The sequence below is a fragment of the Pelophylax lessonae genome (genome assembly GCF_965119305.1).
Source record: "Pelophylax lessonae genome assembly, chromosome: 7".
Classification (NCBI taxonomy): domain Eukaryota; kingdom Metazoa; phylum Chordata; class Amphibia; order Anura; family Ranidae; genus Pelophylax; species Pelophylax lessonae.
This window is the reverse complement of record NC_138774.1, coordinates 234,612,123-234,631,506: the sequence shown is the minus strand read 5'-3', so window position 1 is coordinate 234,631,506 and position 19,384 is coordinate 234,612,123. Positions and strand designations below refer to the sequence as shown.

Here is a 19,384-nt window from a genome sequence, read left to right as displayed (position 1 = left end):
TCTAAAAGCTTGTAAAAATGCTGCTGGCTTCTAGGAGAGTTAAAAAAAAAAAAAAACATCCTGTTTGCATGAGGCCTTATTGCTGTAGGTGAAATATAACAGCTTTTTTATTTTTCCAGCTCTTTATCACTTAGGACACAGAATAGATCAAGTCATTTTTATAGCATCATGTTGATGCACTGTTTTTGACAACATATGCTTTGATCTAGTTCCTGTATAATTGCTGCAAAATGCATATGATGCACACACATTTCACACAGGAAAACCCATTTAACCTCAATTTTAGATGAAAACATTGTTTCACAGAAATGCAGCTGTGCAGAATGAAAACCATAACAATACCACTGCCCACCCCTTTATTTGAAAGACTACCACAAGCATCTGACATCACATAGATATAAAAGAAGCAAGTTTGTCAATATTGAGATGAGATGAAAAAGGAAAAATAAAACAATTATTCAACTTTGAAAAAACAAATCTCCCTTGCAAGCATATTATTTAATCTGCACTTGTCAATTTATTTACCTTTTTTTCGGTTAACAGAAAAGAATCGGTCACCTATCTTAATTAGAATACAGCAATTGTTATGAAATATCCTTTTATAATTACTTTGAGTTGCATACTTTGATTTCTGTTCATTATTTCAAGGGTTAGATGAGATCACCTTTTCAGAAAAATGAAAAGATGTACACCATACACCCTCCCTTGGTCCCCAACATACTTACCTAAGTAGGGAATGAGCCGTCAGTGCCCACATAGCCAATGCAGTGGTCCAGGGGATTTGAAATCCCTACTTGTCTCCCCCTTCTTTCTGCAGAACTTCCAGGACAAACTGGATGAGAGCACTGCTCTGTTTTGTCCAGTCAGAATTGCTCTGGCCCATCCTGGAAGTGCTGCAGAAAGAAGAATGAGATTGAGTGGGGATTTTAAATCCTTGGACCGCTGCACCAGTTCCTTGAGCACCAACAGCTCATCATCCAAGAAGGTAAGTACAGTGTGGAGCAGGGGGGGGCGGGGAGGCTGTAAGGTATTTGTTCACCTTTTTATTTTCTGAAAAGGTGTAACTACACTTTAAAGAGGTTGTAAACCTCAGAAAAAAAAAAAAGAAAAACCTGAAAGACAAAGGCATAATGAGCTAGTATGCATGTGAATCATAATGTACATTTATATGCCTATAAAAATACATATTATCACAGGTAGGTCATGTGTCTGTGTTTACAGACAGCGCAGAGATAACATCAGGGGTCTAATGTCTTAATAACAAGAACTGGTCACCTGCACCAAGTAGAAAAAAAACGTTTATTAACATTTCAAAAAGTGTTTAAAGTGATATTAAAAGCAGATTTTTTTTTTTTAAACAAACAGCCCCGATCCTCCTCTTTTTTAGGTCCCGTCAGCGCTCCTGGCCATTGGCTCCCTTTACTGTAAATCACAACCTGTGAGTCAATGAGGAGAGAGGAGGCGGGGCCAAGCAAGCTGCTTGATCTGGGAGCACTTGCCAGAAGGGAGGGGCCAGAAGTGTCAGTGGGGGATCTGAGAAGAGGAGGATCAGGGCTTGCGTTAGGGCGCTTTTACATGCATTTAGGTGTGTCGGAAGTTCTTCTGTCCAAATACTCATCTCCTGAATGTGATTTTGATGCATTTATATTTCTGTCCACAAACACCCCTACAACTGTAAGTGCATAGACACATATGTTAACATAGAGAGGTGTTTAGGAGCAGAAAAAAAAAGTCAAACACCTAAAATGTTGGCGTTTTTTCTAATGCAGGAGAAAGACGTTCAAAAGAGCTGTATGTGCATATGGCCTAACACGGTACACCCTCCCCACCTCTGGTCCCTGCTGTGCTTACCTCTATGGGTGCTGAGCTGTCAGTGCTCACACAGCTGGTACCAGCAACACAGGGAATTGAAATCCCAGCTCTTCCTCCTCCTCTGTGCAGCGGTCTTAATTTTGATTCTGTTTTAGTCAACTAAAATCTCCAGTACATTTTAGTTGACTAAAATTGAATGGGTTTAGTTAAAATGGAATGCATTATTTAAGCATTTCTCTAGAATTTGCAAACTCATATACTCCTGGAGTAAAAATCTAATAACATCTAATAATACCATTGAAAAAAAAAAAAAAAAAAAGGCCCTCCCTTACAATTTTGTTCCGTTTTCGTCACTGGAAACATGCTAAAAATTATGACGAAAATGATTTCCGCAAAACAAAATTAACACTGTTGTGCAGCACTTTCAGGACAGATCAGATTGATTCTGACTGGTCAGAGCCGACAAAGCATTGCTCTGATCCAACCCAGAAGCGTTGCACAGAGAAGAGGGAGAAGAGCAGAGATTTCGTATCCTTGGACTGCTGCACCAGCTGTGTGGGAACTGAGAGCTCAGTGCCCATGGACAGCGGTTACCAGGGGTTTGGAAAGGTGTACAACGTTAGTTTACCTTTTCTGAAGATTCGTTTAAAAAGTCTCAGAACATTCAAAAGATTTGATTTCCTTTTAACATTTGACTTTTGAACTAATGGACTTTACAGAACGAAAACCACATACATACATGGTTAAAAATGAGTTCATTTCAGATACATTTTTCATCATGCTCCTTTGAATTTACCTGTTACACGGTTGAAAACGAATGTTGATTTGACCCACTAATGATTAGAAAAAAATAATAAATGTTCTTATAACATTTGTTTTCATCTTAGGTCAGAGGCTAGTTACATTAAGGGGTGAATCACACATTTGAGCTACAGTATGTTAGCACGTGCCTAACATGGTACCATACAATAAAACATACTTCTCTTTAAACACATAATCCTCCGGTTTCAAAACCTACTGCTTGCCTTATATAAGCCGCTCAGTAGGTTAGGAGATGAAAAGAGAAAAATACCTTTACAGATAATTTTAAATGATGCAAAAATAATATTTCTGTAATGGTACTGAATCTCATTTAGTAGTATTTTAATGAACAAGAACAAAAAGACTTTTAATAGGTTTTGGATGATTGGTATTGTTAAAGTCCCATCCTGTTAATTTTGTTACTAGTAAAATCAAATCGAGGGATGTGGTACCACAATTGTGAACCAGTCCAACAGGGAACTTTTTCAGTACTGGTAGCTGCACATTCGATTCCTGGTGTCAAAAACAAAGTACTGTACTTTGAACCTGGTATAATTTGCAAAATAAGAATGTGTGAAAAGCAACACATCCATAAATTATAGTTCAAGTGAAAAATTGTGTATTTTATCTTTTAGTTGATCAACATACCCATACAAAGCATTTTCTTACAACCACATAGCAGTAGGGCATTTAATGCAGACCGACCATCAAAAGTTCACTTTAACCACTTCTGGATCACCCACCGTGTATTTACAGCCATAACCCCAGTCCTCTTTAACATAAGAGTGGTCCCAGCAGCGCAGGATCCCTTTTACAGGCGGTGGGAGAGGTGCCCACCCCCCTCCTGCCGCTTCCCGGTCATTTTCCCCACTTACAGGAGCCGTCCATAGCAGGGAAATCGATCCGGCCCTTTAAGGTCCAAGGCAGGAATTTGAGTAAGGGCAAGATAGCCCCCACTCGATTATATGGCCTTGGGGGGACTGGAGTGACGTCGTTGTCATATGTCACTTCCTCCCAACGACCTAAAAGGGCCAAAATGACATTTTTTGTTGGCTTTTAAGAATAGATGTGAGATCGGAGGTCTTTTTGACCCCAGAACGGACATTAAAGAGGACCTGTCCTGCTTATTTCTATTACAAGGGATATTTCTTGTAATAGGAATAAAATTGATCAAAACCAAAATTGTTTTAAAGAGACATTGTAAAAATTAAATAAAAATTTAAAGCGCCCCGTCCCTCCAAGCTTTAGCGCAGATGCGAACGCATACAGAAGTCGCACCCACATATGTAAACGGTGTTCAAACCACCCATGTGAGGTATCGCCACGATCGTTAGAGTGAGAGTAACAATTCCAGCCCTAGACCTCCTCTGTAACTCTAATCTGGTAACCTGTAGAAATGTTTAAATCGTCGCCTAGGGGAATTTTTAAGTACCAATGTTTGTCGCGATTCCACGAGCATGCGCAATTTTGAAGCATGACATGTTAGGTATCAATTTAAATCGCCGTAACATTCTCTTTTACATGATAGAAACAAATTGTGCTAACTTTACTGTTTTCTTATTTTTTAATTCAAAAAAGTGTATTTTTTTCCAAATAAATTGTGTTTGAATGACAAATAAGATGTGACAAAGTATTTCAATGATCTCCATTCTATTCTCTAAAGCAGTGATGGCGAACCTTGGCACTCCAGATGTTTTGGAACTACATTTCCCCATGATGCTCAACTACACTGCAGAGTGCATGAGCATCATGGGTAATGTAGTTCCAAAACATCTGGGGTGCCAAGGTTCGCCATCACTGCTCTAGGGTCTCTGCAAAAAAAAAAAAAAAATTATATATATATATATATATATATATATATATATATATATATATATATATATATATATATATATATATATATATATATATATATATATATATATATATATATATATATATAATGTTTGGGGGTTCTAAGTAATTTTTTTTGCAAAAAAATACTGATTGTTAAATACTGATGGTTAAATCGGGTCTAACACTGAGTGAAGTTCAGCTGGGTTCATAACAAAGAGGCTATAATTCAACCAGTGGGTGGCCCTATTGGCACCAATCCACCCAACATCCTTTGACTGAAAATTTGAAGGGGCCAGGTGGGAAATTGTTGGCAGAACAGCACTTGCATTCAATCAGATGCAGCCACTGTTCAGCTATTCTGTTAACCTTTGGCACAATTCAATGCTCACATCGGGAGTTTTGTTTGCATCACCATGCTAATGCGTGTTACACACAATGTTGTGATGTGGTGCCATTCATTCGGAATGACACAAAGCACTTTAACAACATACTATTGTGCAATGCACTGCCAAAAATGCAGCACCTTTTTTTGGTGCATTAGGCAGCCCATTCAAATAATCGGGTTACTCTAAAACAACATGTGTGTCCAAAGCACAAGCTTCTTTTAGGTTTTGGAAAAGGAGGGAATGGGTAAGACCCCAATTATTAGGTTATGTTCGGTAGATTTCCCTTCACTTCCTGTCCCAGAGATACAACATAAAGAAGAAATCTCTCTAAAGTAAGGAATATCCCCTCCTGTACTCATTGAAAGATTTTTTTCTCCTTCCTTGTTCCTGTGACAACTTTAGAGTTTTTGATTTCCACTTTTCCATTTTCTCACTTTGTGTACCAAAGACAATGGTCCCTAGGACAAGCAGATGCAACAATGGTGCAGGTAAACTTTATGCCTGTAATATTATGTAAATGTCCTCAACCAGTCATTTCTACCCAGAATGTTGATAAAACTTGCAATACAAAACTACAATTACATTTTTATTATATTTACAATTGCATAATTTAACCACTTCTTGCAAAATCACATACCTGTACGTCATTTTGAGGAAGTGGTTGTACCGGGGGTGATGCCTGCAGCTAGATCCCTAAGCAGCCCATTGGCCGTTATCACAAACAGCGGGAAGGGACGTCCCGCCGCCTTCCGCAGCTCCACCTGGGTCTTCTGTCCCAACAGGAAACCCCACGTCCGCCGGCTGCTTGGAGACCCAAAAAAAGCTGGAATCCGCTTTGATTGGGTCTCCAATGTAGTAACCCGTAAGTGATGTCACAATGTCACTTCCAGTTAACTCAGCAGCCAATGGTATCCAAAGTATTCAAAAACGCCAATCTTGAAGTTTTGAATACTTTGAAGTGCAGAGCAGGGGTTTGAGGTCTTTTAGACCCCTGATCCCTCCATAAAGATTACCTGGCACTGTCTATTACTGTTACAAGGGATGTTTACATTCCTTGTGACAGCAATAAAAGTGACCAGAATTTTTTTATTTTTAAAAGCGAAAGTGTAAAAATAAAAAACATTTTTTTTTTTAAAGCGCCCTGTCCCTTCATGCTCAGAAAACTAATTTGTAAGTCGCGCCTGCAAATATAAACTGTGATCAAATCGCATGTGAGGTATAGCCACGATCGTTAGAGTGAGAGCATAAATTCTAGCAAAGGACCTCCTCTGTAACTCTAAACTGGTAACCATTAAAATGTTTTAAAGGGTCGCCTATGGAGATTTTTAAGTACCATAGTTTGTCGCCAATCCACAAGTGCGTGCAATTTTAAAACGTAACATGTTGGGTATCTATTTAAATCGGCGTAACATCTTTCACAATATACAAAAAATTGGGCTAACTTTACGGTTTAGTTTTTCTTCAACCACTTCAGCCCCAGAAGGTTTTACCCCCTTCCTGACCAGGCCCTATTTTGCGATTCGGCACTGCGTTACTTTAATGGACAAGTGCGCGGTCGCGCAATGCTGTACCCAAATGAAATTTACGTCCTTTTCTCCCCACAAATAGAGCTTTTTTTTTTTTTGGTGGTATTTGGTCACCTGTGCGATTTTTATTTTTTGCACTATAAACACAAAAGAGCGACAATTGTGAAGAAAAAAAAAAAACAATATTTTTCACATTCTGCTATAGGACATTCCCCAAAAAAATTAAAAAAAAAAAAATCTAAAATGTTTTAACATTTTAGGCCAATTTGTTTTCTGCTACACATTTTTGGTAAAAAAAAAAATTGAGATAAGCGTATTTTGATTGGTTTGCGCAAAAGTTATTGCGTTTACTAACTACAGGAAAGATTTCTGTCATTTTTATTGTTTTTTTACTAGTAATGGCGGGGATCTACGATTTTTTGCGGGACTGCGACATTGTGGCGGACAGATCGGACCTCTGACATTTTTGGGGGTACGGTAACAGTGACATTACAGTAATCAGTGCTAAAAATATGCACTGTTACTGTGATAATGCCATTGGCAGGGAAGGTGTTAACCCTGTAGGTAATCAAAGGGGTTAATGTATGTCTATATGCTTACTGTGTGGGCGGGGTTCTGTGACAGACACAGACAGATCGCAGTTTTAGCTTAGCTGTAACTGATGATCTGTCCCTGCCTGTCAGAGAAGATCCGCCTGCTTTGTTTACCTAAGCAGGCGAGTCTTCTCTCCGTTTCCCGGATGATCGGAGGAGGAAGGCGGCCACCACCGCCACCTCTCCTCCCGCACACCGTCTCCCGCTGTGTCTAAACCACCGGAATCACATGCACTCCAGTGACGTAGTACTACGTGACTGGACGCAGGGGAGCCGCACTGCCGCAGTAATATTGCTGTTGGCAGTCGGCAAACGGTTAAATTCAGTGTATCTTTTCCCCAAAAATTTGCATTTGACAGACCGCTGCTCAAATACGGATACCGTGTGACGATATCGGTTGGTCCCTAGTAAGGGAGAACTTTGTTTCTATATTTTTTCTTTACCACTATATTAAGCTGCCCAGGGCTGGCAGGACACTATAGATTTCCAGCAGTCTGAAACACTACCTTCCCCAATCAACAATGCTGCTCTGCAATCTTTTTTTTTTTTTTTGGGGGGGGGGGGGGCTGCCAGATAAATGGACCTTGAATCATCTTGCAAGGTGCACTTTAATTAGAACAAGTCATAAGTGTGCTCACACAGGTATCTGAATATTACTAAACGGACAAAACAGCAACTGTAGCCAATCAAATGCAGGCACTGTTCAGATTACAATAGGGGTCAGCTGGAGATTTCCGATCCGCACCGTTTTAACAGATGAGGGAATCCATGAATTTTACTCATTCTTCCCAGCAAATCTTTACATCTATGGACATCCAATAGTGTGAATGACTGCCCTCCTGAAAAGCAATCTGCAGTGGATTGCTTTTTGCAAGCAGTTGTGAAGAGATCTGCAGGCATTTAGGAGGTACTTCCTAAATGCACACTTGTTTTTTTCTTTTAAGAACCAAAAGGGAGAATAGCTTGCATAAGTAAAGCGTTTTACTGCAGGTTGCTGCCCCAAAGCGACTTTAACAGGTAGTGCTACCCAAGCGCTCATTTATACATGCTTTGATCAGCATTTTCTTCAGAGAGCATTTGACAGGTGGAGAGGAGGCTTGTTATTAAGTTCTTACTGGCTGCTTTAGGGCTCTTTCACGCGGTCCGCCTCCGTAGGCGGATCCGTGCTGCTCAGCGGGGATCGATCCGCGATCCCCGCTGAGCCGGCGGATGACAGCTCAGTCTCCGCTTGCAGTGCGGAGATGGAGGTGTCACAGCTCCCGCTGCCCTCTATGGGGAATCGGATGAGAGTGGACCGCCTGTCCGCTCTCATCCGATCCCATCCCCAGGACGGATGGAAAATAGGGTTTCCATCCGTCCGGATTTCACGGACAGGATCAGATGCGGATGGCAGCGGGTGTCAGCGGACATGTCACCGCTGACATCCGCTGCTCCATAGGGCTGAATGGGGCATCCGATCAGATCCGCCTAAAAAACTGACAGGCGAATCTGATCGGACCGCCCGTGTGAAAGAGCCCTAAACCTCTTGAACTCGGCACTAGCGCACCACAACCACATGCATTGCGAGCAGTTGCAGGACAATTGCAGAATGGCCTAGCATATTTCATGGCAAAGCATGTGTACATCCCTGACTGCTATCTATGCAGTCAAGGAGGGTGGTAAAAAAAAAAAAAAAAAAAAAAAAACACAGCTTAACCACTGGGTTTTACCACCCTTCAACGGCCCTAAAAGTTGATTGGAATGTTACCTACAACTAATTCACCAGTTCCCTTGGCCCAAGTACACCAAATCCCATGCTCAGGGAGCTGCAGTTGGTAAGTACAGATGGCCAAAGAAGTGAATGGTTTTACATGACGTATGCATCAGTGTTCACATGTGTATGGTGTATTCACCAAACGCAGCCTTATGCTTTCAGGAAATGTTTCAAGTGCATGCACATGTATAAACCAATGTACAAAAGTATCAGCACTTATCCAAATACAGCAATTCACTTCTACAGTCAGCTTTATATGCCAGCTGAGGTTCCCTGGGCATAGAAAAACATCACGATTTTTACACCAGGGCACATCTGCACCTTAAGATGTCCAAGTGCGTCAGCCCTTAAAGCGTCCCTGTGCTTTATCAATGCAGCTCGACTCACCGAATGTCAAAAAGCCCTAAAAAAATGACTTGGTTACTACTATAGATGAGCTCAGGCATCCTCAAACGTATTGCTATCTAACATGAAAGAAGCGCTATTTTTGTCATTGACTAATTACGGGTATGTGTAAGGGCACTGACGCCACAAGCATTCTGCCCCTTTGTTTACATGTCCTGCGAGGTGGTGAATGACCCAGCCTGCAGTTGATTGGACTAGAAAATGGCGCAATTTTCATGTTCAGATAAAGAGGGGTTCAGAGGATGCCCAGGCTTATCTCTTTTAAGGGCTTGTTCATACTAGCGGTTGAGGGAGAGAGTAAAACCCGACGGCTGAGTTGCAATTTTACCATCCCCAACCACTCCTTTTTAGTGGCAGAGGCAGCAGCTGGGAGTGTACACATGTTAACCAATACTTTGCTTCGTGGCTGTGGCAGGAATCATACACCAGTCGCTTTCAGGGGGCATAGCTCCAGAACCATTCAAGTGCATGGGGCTGCACTACAGGCCTCTCACAACCGGGTGCAATGCAGTGTTCAAGGTGTTAGGGCAGGTGGTGAGGAGGCGATACAACAATCTGAAGCAACAATCTAGAGCAATCTGAACTCAAATTGCTCTTCAGAGAGCAAAGCTAGTGTGAATGAGCCCTTAGGGCTCTTTCACACGGGCGGTCCGATCAGATCCGCCTGTCAGTTTTTTAGGCGGATCTGATCGGATCCTCCATGCAGCTCTATGGGGCTGTGGGTGTCAGCGGAGACACCTCCGCTGACACCCGCTGCCATCCGCATCCGATCCTGTGCTGAAATCGGATGGAAACCCTATTTTTCCATCCGTTCAGTAATCGGAGCGGAGCGGATCTGATGAGAGCGGACAAGCGGTCCGCTCTCATCCGATCCCCCATAGAGGGCAGCGGGTGCTGAGACACCTCCCTCTCCGCTCTGCAAGCGGAGACGGAGCTGTCATCCGCCCGGCTCAGCGGGGATCGCGGATCGATCCCCGCTGAGCAACACGGATCCGCCTGCGGAGGCGGACCGTGTGAAAGAGCCCTTACAGTGTCCTTGTGTTAAGATGCATTGCTCAAGCTCAATGCACCAGGTGTCAACGAGCCCTAAAAGTCGACCGGGTTGCTACTCGAGATGAGCTCAGCATCCTCCAAACTCATTGAGGATGAGTTTGTGTCTAGACAAGGGCACTAATGATGCCACGAGCATTCCCGCCCCTTTGTTTACATTTCCTACTGATCAAAACAGAAAATAGTGGGATTTTGAAGCTCAGATAGAGAGGAATTCATAGAATGCCTGGGCTCATCACTACTTGATACACCCTGAACATAGAAATTCTGTGTTTGAGGCATACGGCCCTAAATGCCACAGAAGCCAGCCGTTGCATATTTCAGCCTGCAGTAGATTTGGCTGGACACTGCACTGTATGCATTCAGGAACATAGAATTCCTGTGTTTGGAGCATACATGCCTTTGCACATACGACCTTTAACGGGTTTATTGCTTGCTACAGCATCCAGTGGCTGAAAATTCCAGCCTGTTGTAGATTTTGACAGGCTGGATGTGACAGCTATGCCCAAAAACTGCTAGGATTTGACACACACCTAACAAGTTCATTTGTAACAGAAAAAGGAAGCACATCAGAGGACACATGCCATGAAGTGAATGCAGCTTATATGGACAGGCTCCCAGGGAGAGAGCTTCTGATAGATGAAGCATTGCCTAGATGGCGGTACAAATCAGCTGGTCTTCGTGTCCTCAGGCACAACATATTAGGAAAGAGGGGTGTGTCCTGCAGTAGATCCCACCGCTTTCTCCCGCAGAGTAGGAGTCCATGGCTCAGGGGGGTAAAAGCACAGTAAGAAGGCAATACAATGCCACCTCACCACCTGTCTAATGCTCTCTTAAAGCAGAGTTCCGGCCTCAGGGGTGAAATTTAGATAAGAATACCCCCGGGACAGTCAGGGCTAGTACATTCCACAATGGATAGCCTATGAGCTGTGCCATTTAGAAGAAATACTTACCTTGAAAATTTCTTCTCCAGCGCTGCCATCTCAAATGTGGGCAGCTGATGCCAGTGCATCCTCTTCTGCGGCCTCTTCCATGTCCTCTTCTTCCAGAATGCCCTGCACCGGCTCCGCTCGTCATTTCCGGTGCGGGCGCGTCATCCCTCCACAGCTTCTGGACACACCCAGAAGCTGTTTAGCAGGGAATGACGCGCCTGCACTGGAACTGACGAGCGGGGCCGGTGCAGGCGCATTGATTCCTGGGAGCGATGACATTCAGCTCCCAGGAATCATTGCAAGGAGGAAGTGACAGCGCGGACCACAGCCGCAGAGGGAGGAAGTGGAAGAAAGTTGAGTATATTTTCTTCAATAACAAGGTAAGTAAACAAAAAAAAAAAAATCGTAATTATCCATTTGTTTTTCAGGTGACCTAGAGCAAGCGGATGGCCCGAAATCGATTTTGAGGCCGGAACTCTGCTTTAAGAGCAATCCGAATGTATATCACTCTTCAGACAGTAAAGCAGTAGTGAACAAGCCTTAAAGAGGAAGTAAACCCACTTCTGTAAGTTGCACCTATAGGTAACCCTATAATAAGGCTTACCTATAGGTACTGTAAATATCTCCTAAACGTGTACCGTTTAGAAGATATTTACCTTAAATGCAGCAAGTGACATCACTGGCACTTGCGCTCTGAAGGAACGGCCGCTGGTGCCATTCCTTCAGAGCCCCGTGTCGTGAATGTCGGCTCCCGTGCGCGGGAGTGACGTCACCGCGGCTCCGGCCAATCAGATGGCCAGATGCCGCGATCCCGGAAGACAGGCGACTGAACATGTCGCCCGTCATACAGGTAAGCTCGTTCTAAGGTAAGTATTTCATAATGAGCTAGTATGCGATGCATACTAGCTCATTATGCGTTTCTCTTTCAGGGTGAGAAAAAAAAATAATTTGGGTTTACAACCTCTTTAAGGCTTCATTCAAACCTAGTGTAGCAGGAATGTGCGTTTTTACCCGCTTTTTTTTTTTTTTATGAATTTTTTTGCAGGACTTGAATGGGTTTCCCAACATGCCCCAAATTCCTGCACCTTTTAAGACATACAGCCTTGCATGCTAGCCATGTTTGGGGTGCCGTGAAGAATTAATAGCACTGCAAGCTCAACACATATTCTGCATTCATCGACGTACAATTCCTGTGTTCGGAATATACTTGCCTTTCCGCATATGACCCTAAAACACATGTACCAGTTTTAAGTTTTGTGGCGAAAGAAAAAAAAAAAAAAAGGTGCAGATGACGGCTGCCAAAGACATCTGTCATTTTACCCTGCTTATGGTGTGTTTTTCATAGGTCATGTGACTCAAAAAAAAGCATTGAAAACTCAATATGGGTGCATTTTTGATGCGTCCTTTTCAATGTATTTGAATGGGGGAGGTGCGTTTTTGGTGTGGTTTGCCAAATATGCACCAAAAATTCAGCAAGCAGGATTTTGAACACCTCTTCAAAAAGTGCCGATAATGGCCCACAATAAATTCATAATTTAAATTCATAATAACTATAAAGCCAAATATAATAAAATTATTTATGAAAATATACATATATTTTTAAAAAATATCAATTTCAGTTTCGGAAAAGTACATCCTGAATTTTTAGAGCACCACTAGCACTGTATGCATTTTATGATATTTTATGACATAAAATTCTTGCATTCAGAGCATATAGCCCTAAATGTGTGTACTGCTCACCACAGCATCCATCAACTGCATATTTCAGCTCGCCATACATTTTTAGACTGGACGCTGTACCGTATGCATTCAGGAACGTATAGCCCGCAACACCGGAATTCCTGTGTTTGAGGCATGCATGTCTTTATGCATATGAGCCTAAAGGTAAGTACCACTTGTCACAGTGCCTTTGTGTATTTCCGCTCACCATACATTTCAACTGGCTGGACATGAAATACATGGCAGCTTGACGATGTACCCTATGTGTTCAGGAATGAATGGGCCAGAACATAGATTTCCTTCATTTGGGGTACACGTGCCTTTGTGCATGTGTCTCTAAATGTGTGTACCACTCACTACATCGCTGAGACGTGGTGTTTGTCAGTCAGTCATCGATTCCGACAGGCTGGTTGTGAAATGTACAGCTGCTCGATTCTCTGCCGTATACATTTAAGGGGGTATGGCCAGAACACAGAACTCCAGTGCTTGGAGAAAACGTGTCTTTGCGCATACAACCATAAACATGCATGCTGCTTGCCACAGCGTCCAGCCACCACATTTCGGCTTGACGTAGATTTTTCACAGGCTGGATGCTGTATCATGTGTGTTCCAGGACAGAAAATTCCTGTGAGTGCTTTTGCACATACAAGCCTAAAGGTACACCCCACTCACCACAGCGACAGCTGCCGCGTATTTTAGCTCACCATAGATTTTCACAGGCTGGACACTGCACTGTATGCATTTGGGGCAGGAGAATTCCTGTTTGGCTCATACAGCCCTAAACATGCGTACCGCTCACCATAATGTCCAGTCATCGCCATCATGTATTTCAGCTCACCAAAGATTTTGACAGGCTGGACGCTGTACCGTATGCACTGAGGGACGTATGCCCAGATTATAGAATTCCTGCATATGAAAACATTTGTATTACTCGCCACAGCGTCCAGTCACCACGTTTCAGCTCACCATAGAGTGACAGGCTGGAAACTGTACTTATTGCACTGAGGGTTTTTTCTCAAGAACAGAGAATTCCTGCACTCAAGATTCAATGCTTTTGCGCATACTACCCCAAATGTGCGTACTGCTCGCCACAGTGTACCCCCCACCACGTTTCAGCTCGCCATAGATTTCAACTGGCTGGACGCTGTGTCCAGGGATCGGCTCATGCGTGCCTTTGTGCATACAACCCTAAACGTCTGTAGCACTCACCTGCTAGCATGTATTTCAGGTCACCGTAAAATTTCACAGGCTGGACGCTGTACTGTATGCATTCAGGGACATAGAATTTCTGTGTTTGGAGCGTATGTGCCTCTGCGCATACGACCCCAAATGTGCGTACCACTCAAAACAGCATCCAGCCACTTCATATTTCAGCTTGCCCTAGGTTTTGACAGGCTGGACGATGTACCGTATGCATTCAGGGACATAGAATTTCTGTGTTTGGAGCATATGTGCCTCTGCGCATACGACCCCAAATGTGCGTACCACTCAAAACAGCATCCAGCCACTTCATATTTCAGCTTGCCAGAAATTTTGACAGACGGAACGCTGTGCCCTATGCATTCAGAGCTGTATAGCCCAGAAGGTAGAATTCCTGCATTCCAGGCATACGTGGCTTTGCGCATGTAGCAATTTTCTGTCCATCATAGATTTGCACAGACGTATAGGCCAGAACATAGAATATCTGCGTTTGGAGCATACGTGGCATATTTCAGTCAGTCATAGATTTCGACAGGTTAAATATGAAATATGCAGCGTTCACCCATCGTGTTTCAACAATCTGTATCGAATGCACTCAGGGACAGAATTTCTGCCTCTATGCCAGGGGTCTCCAAACTATGGCCCTCCAGTTGTTCAGGAACTACAATTCCCATCATGCCTAGTCATGTCTGTGAATGTCAGAGTTTTACAATGACTCATGGGATGTGTAGTTCCACAACAGCTGGAGGGCCGTAGTTTGGAGATCCCTGCTCTATGCATACAAACCTAAACATGCGTACCGCTCAACACAGCGTTCAATTTCAGCTTGTCAGAAATTTTGACAGACAGAAAAATGTATCCTAAGCCTCTATGGCCAAGAAGGTAAAATTCCTGCGTTTGGGGCATATTTCAGACAGGCTGGATGTGAAACACGCAGTGGCTCATTGCTGTACCGCAATGCGTTTGGGGGCATTTGGCCAGAAGGTAGAGTTCCTGCATTTGGGGCTTACACACCTTTGCACATGTGGCCTATTTCAGTCATACATCTTGACAAACTGGAAGTGAAACACGCAGCCGATCATCGCTGTACCGTATGAGCTCAGGGGCATACAACCCTAAACACGAGTGCCATTCACCCCAGCATCCAGCCAACGCGTTTCAGCTTGCTATAGGTTTTGACAGGCTGGACACCGTATTGCATACACTCAGTGACGCATTTTCAAAATGTAGAATTCCTGTGTTTGGGGCTTACGTGGCGTATTTCAGACAGGATGAATGCGAAACACGCAGGGGCTCGTCGCTATACCGCATGCGTTTAGCCAAAAGGTAAAATGTCTGCATTTGGGGCATACACACCTTTGCATATGTGGCGTATTTCAGTCAGGCTGGATGTATAACATGCGGCAGCTCGTCGCCATATGGTATGCGTTCAGGGCCGCATGGCCAGAAAGTAGAATTCCTGCAGGGGCTTATGGCCAGAACGTAGAATTCCTGCAGGGGCTTATGGCCAGAATGTAGAATTCCTGCAGGGGCTTATGGCCAGAACGTAGAATTCCTGCAGGGGCTTATGGCCAGAACGTAGAATTACTGCAGGGGCTTATGGCCAGAACGTAGAATTACTGCAGGGGCTTATGGCCAGAACGTAGAATTACTGCAGGGGCTTATGGCCAGAACGTAGAATTACTGCAGGGGCTTATGGCCAGAACGTAGAATTACTGCAGGGGCTTATGGCCAGAACGTAGAATTCCTGCTGGGGCTTATGGCCAGAACGTAGAATTCCTGCAGGGGCTTATGGCCAGAACGTAGAATTCCTGCAGGGGCTTATGGCCAGAACGTAGAATTCCTGCAGGGGCTTATGGCCAGAACGTAGAATTCCTGCAGGGGCTTATGGCCAGAAAATAGAATTCCTGCAGGGGCTTATGGCCAGAAAATAGAATTCCTGCAGGGGCTTATGGCCAGAACGTAGAATTCCTGCAGGGGCTTATGGCCAGAACGTAGAATTCCTGCAGGGGCTTATGGCCAGAACGTAGAATTCCTGCAGGGGCTTATGGCCAGAACGTAGAATTCCTGCAGGGGCTTATGGCCAGAAAATAGAATTCCTGCAGGGGCTTATGGCCAGAAAATAGAATTCCTGCAGGGGCTTATGGCCAGAAAATAGAATTCCTGCAGGGGCTTATGGCCAGAAAATAGAATTCCTGCAGGGGCTTATGGCCAGAAAATAGAATTCCTGCAGGGGCTTATGGCCAGAACGTAGAATTCCTGCAGGGGCTTATGGCCAGAACGTAGAATTCCTGCTGGGGCTTATGGCCAGAACGTAGAATTCCTGCAGGGGCTTATGGCCAGAATGTAGAATTCCTGCGTTCAGAGCATACATGCCTTAGTGCATGAGGTCCTAAACGCGTGTACCGCTCTCCACATCGTCCAGCCATCGCTTATTTCAGTCCGTCAGATTTTGACAGACTTGATGTGAAACACGCAGTGGCTCGTCGCCATACCATTTGCACTCTGACGTAAGGCCAGAACGTAGAATTCCAGCGTTCGGAGCATACAACCCTAAACACAAGTACTATTCACCCCAGTGTCCAGCCGCCGCGTTTCAGCTCACTATAGGTTTTGATAGGCTTGTCATCGTACCACATGCATTCAGCATTCAGGGAAGTATATCCAGAACGTAGAATTCCAGCGTTCGGACCATACAACCCTAAACACGAGTACTATTCGCCCCTGCGTCCAGCTACCGCATTTCAGCTCGCTATAGGTTAGAAACATATAATGTGTTGGCAGATAAGAACCATTTGGCCCATCTAGTCTGCCCAATATATCTGAATCCTATGAATAGTCCCTGGCCCTATCTTATATGAAGGATAGCCTTATGCCTATCCCATGCATGCTTAAACTCCTTCACTGTATTTGCAGCTACCACTTCTGCAGGAAGGTTATTCCATGCATCCACTACTCTCTCAGTAAAGTAATACTTCCTCATATTACTTTTAAACCTTTGCCCCTCTAATTTAAAACTGTGTCCTCTTGTGGTAGTTTTTGATAGGCTTGTCACCGTACGACATGCATTCAGGGAAGTATATCCAGAACGTAGAATTCCAGCGTTCGGAGCCTACAACCCCAAACACTATTCGCCCCAGTGTCCACCCGCCGCGTTTCAGCTCGCTATAGGTTTTGATAGGCTTGTCACCGTACGACATGCATTCAGGGAAGTATATCCAGAACGTAGAATTCCAGCGTTCGGAGCCTACAACCCTAAACACGAGTACAATTCGCCCCTGCGTCCAGCTACTGCGTTTCAGCTCGCTATAGGTTTTGATAGGCTTGTCACCGTACGACACGCATTTAGGGATGTATTCCGGAATGTAGAATTCCAGCGTTCGGAGCCTACAACCCTAAACACGAGTACTATTCGCCCCTGCGTCCAGCTACTGCGTTTCAGCTCGCTATAGGTTTTGATAGGCTTGTCACCGTACGACACGCATTTAGGGATGTATTCCGGAATGTAGAATTCCAGCGTTCGGAGCCTACAACCCTAAACACTGGTACTATTCGCTACCGCGTTTCAGCTCACTATAGGTTTTGATGGGTTTGTTGGTGTACCGCATGCATTCAGGGACGTATGTCCAGAGCATAGAATTCCTGCATTCGGGTCATACATGCCTTTGCACATATACTGAACACGCATACCCCTCTCTGCAGCGTCTAGCTGTGGCGGTTTTCGGCCTGCCGCCGATTCCGATATGCTGGACGTGACAACGAGCGACCTAAAAACGCCAGGATTTGCCGCACACGTGGGGCCGAACGCCTAGGTGTGATATAAAAATGGAGGACACATGGCATGGTGTAAATGGACAGGGTCAGGACTTGTGATGGAGTCCTCTGACATAAAGGGGTGTGTCATGCAGTGCTCCCCCAGCTCAGGCCCCTCACACTATGGACAGTCCGGGGCCTCCTCACTCACAGGGGCTTCAATGACGCACTGAGCAAATGTCATCCCTGGCCTGAGGGATGGGGGGTGGGCGACACTACACTCTGACCCAACACCAGACCCCCCCTTACACAAGACAGCCATCAGCACCCAGTGACAGGGACATTTTCTCCTCACACACAGCCCCGCCCCCCTCACCTCAGGGATTCATTAAAAAAAAAAAAAAAGCACACGGACACCCTGTCAGACCCGCCCCCCTCCCCTCACACACAGGGAGATAATGGCAGGCAGGAGGGCGGGAGAGGTGGTGTAAGGAAAGGGAGGGTGGGAGTGGGGGCACACAGACCGGCCGGGAAGCCAGCACTCACAGTCTCTCCTCTCCGCTCGGCGCGGCGGCCATTTTCTAACGGCTCCTCCACAGGCTGAGGAGGGAAAGGGGGTGGGCAGGGCGCGAGAGCAGCCGCGATGGTGACGTCACCGCGCCGGAGCCTACCTGCCCTTCTCTCTCGTGTGAGGGGACGTTCCATTGTACAGAGGAAATGGGCGGGGCTACTCGTTCCCGCCTTTATTGAGTAGAGAGAGCTGAGGAGAAGAGGGAGAGGGGGGTGTGTGAGCTCGGTTCAAAGTTGTGCGTCACAAGTATCGTGAACACAGTGACAGAGACAGCAAAATGTGAGGGATAGACGAATGTAGTCCGGATTTTTCTCAATGGTCAGCAGTAATGTTGGAAAACGCACGCTGTCAGCTTAGATAATGATGATAAAGCCTGACTATAATGGCTAACCCTGCGGACAGAACGTTCATATCCGTTCAGAATTGCTACAAAAAAAACGAATTCGTTAGAGCATGGCCATAGTACCATCAGTGATTTGACACATTTTGTAAGAAAGCCATTTAAAGCAGGCATGTCCAACATGCGGCCCGGGGGCCGCATGCGGCCCAGAACCGCAGGCAATGCGGCCCACTGCCCCCTGACAGTTTTTTATTTATTTTTGCTGGGCAGGAAGGAAGTCGACTCGGGGGCACGACCACAGTGGTTTCCAACTAACTGTAGACAGAGGCCACCTTGAAGGGGAGGAGAGGGGGCGAGCGCCGCCAGATTACAGAGGGGGGGATCTCCTGCATACCCGTAGGCCGCTGTCATACGAACCCCCGCCTCCTTGACTGGCTCCTGTGATAGACGGCACATTGGTGAAGTCTATTATAGGAGCCGGTCCAGGAGGTGGGGCTTCGTATGACAGCGGTCGCCGGGTAAGTGGGAGTTCCCCACTGTGTAATCCAGCGACTCTCCTCTATCTTCATTGCAGACTGCATTGGATGGGCACTGATCAGGCTGCATTGGATGGGCATGCACTTGTGAGGCTGCATTGGATGGGCACTGATCAGGCTGCATTGGATGGGCACGCACTGGTGAGGCTGCATTGGATGGGCACGCACTGG

At 45.1% G+C, this 19,384-nt stretch overlaps 1 protein-coding gene across 1 annotated transcript in view; it reads right to left on the bottom strand.

The window, feature by feature from the left end:
• The window catches only part of MECP2 (methyl-CpG binding protein 2), a 73,627-nt gene extending 55,212 nt beyond the window's left edge, over positions 1 to 18,415 (bottom strand). The window contains exon 1 of the mRNA XM_082264031.1: positions 18,313 to 18,415. Coding sequence (XP_082120157.1) covers positions 18,313 to 18,344 — 32 coding nt within the window. The 5' untranslated portion in view covers positions 18,345 to 18,415. The remainder of the gene's footprint in view (positions 1 to 18,312) is intronic.
• Positions 18,416 to 19,384: the final 969 nt, after the last annotated feature.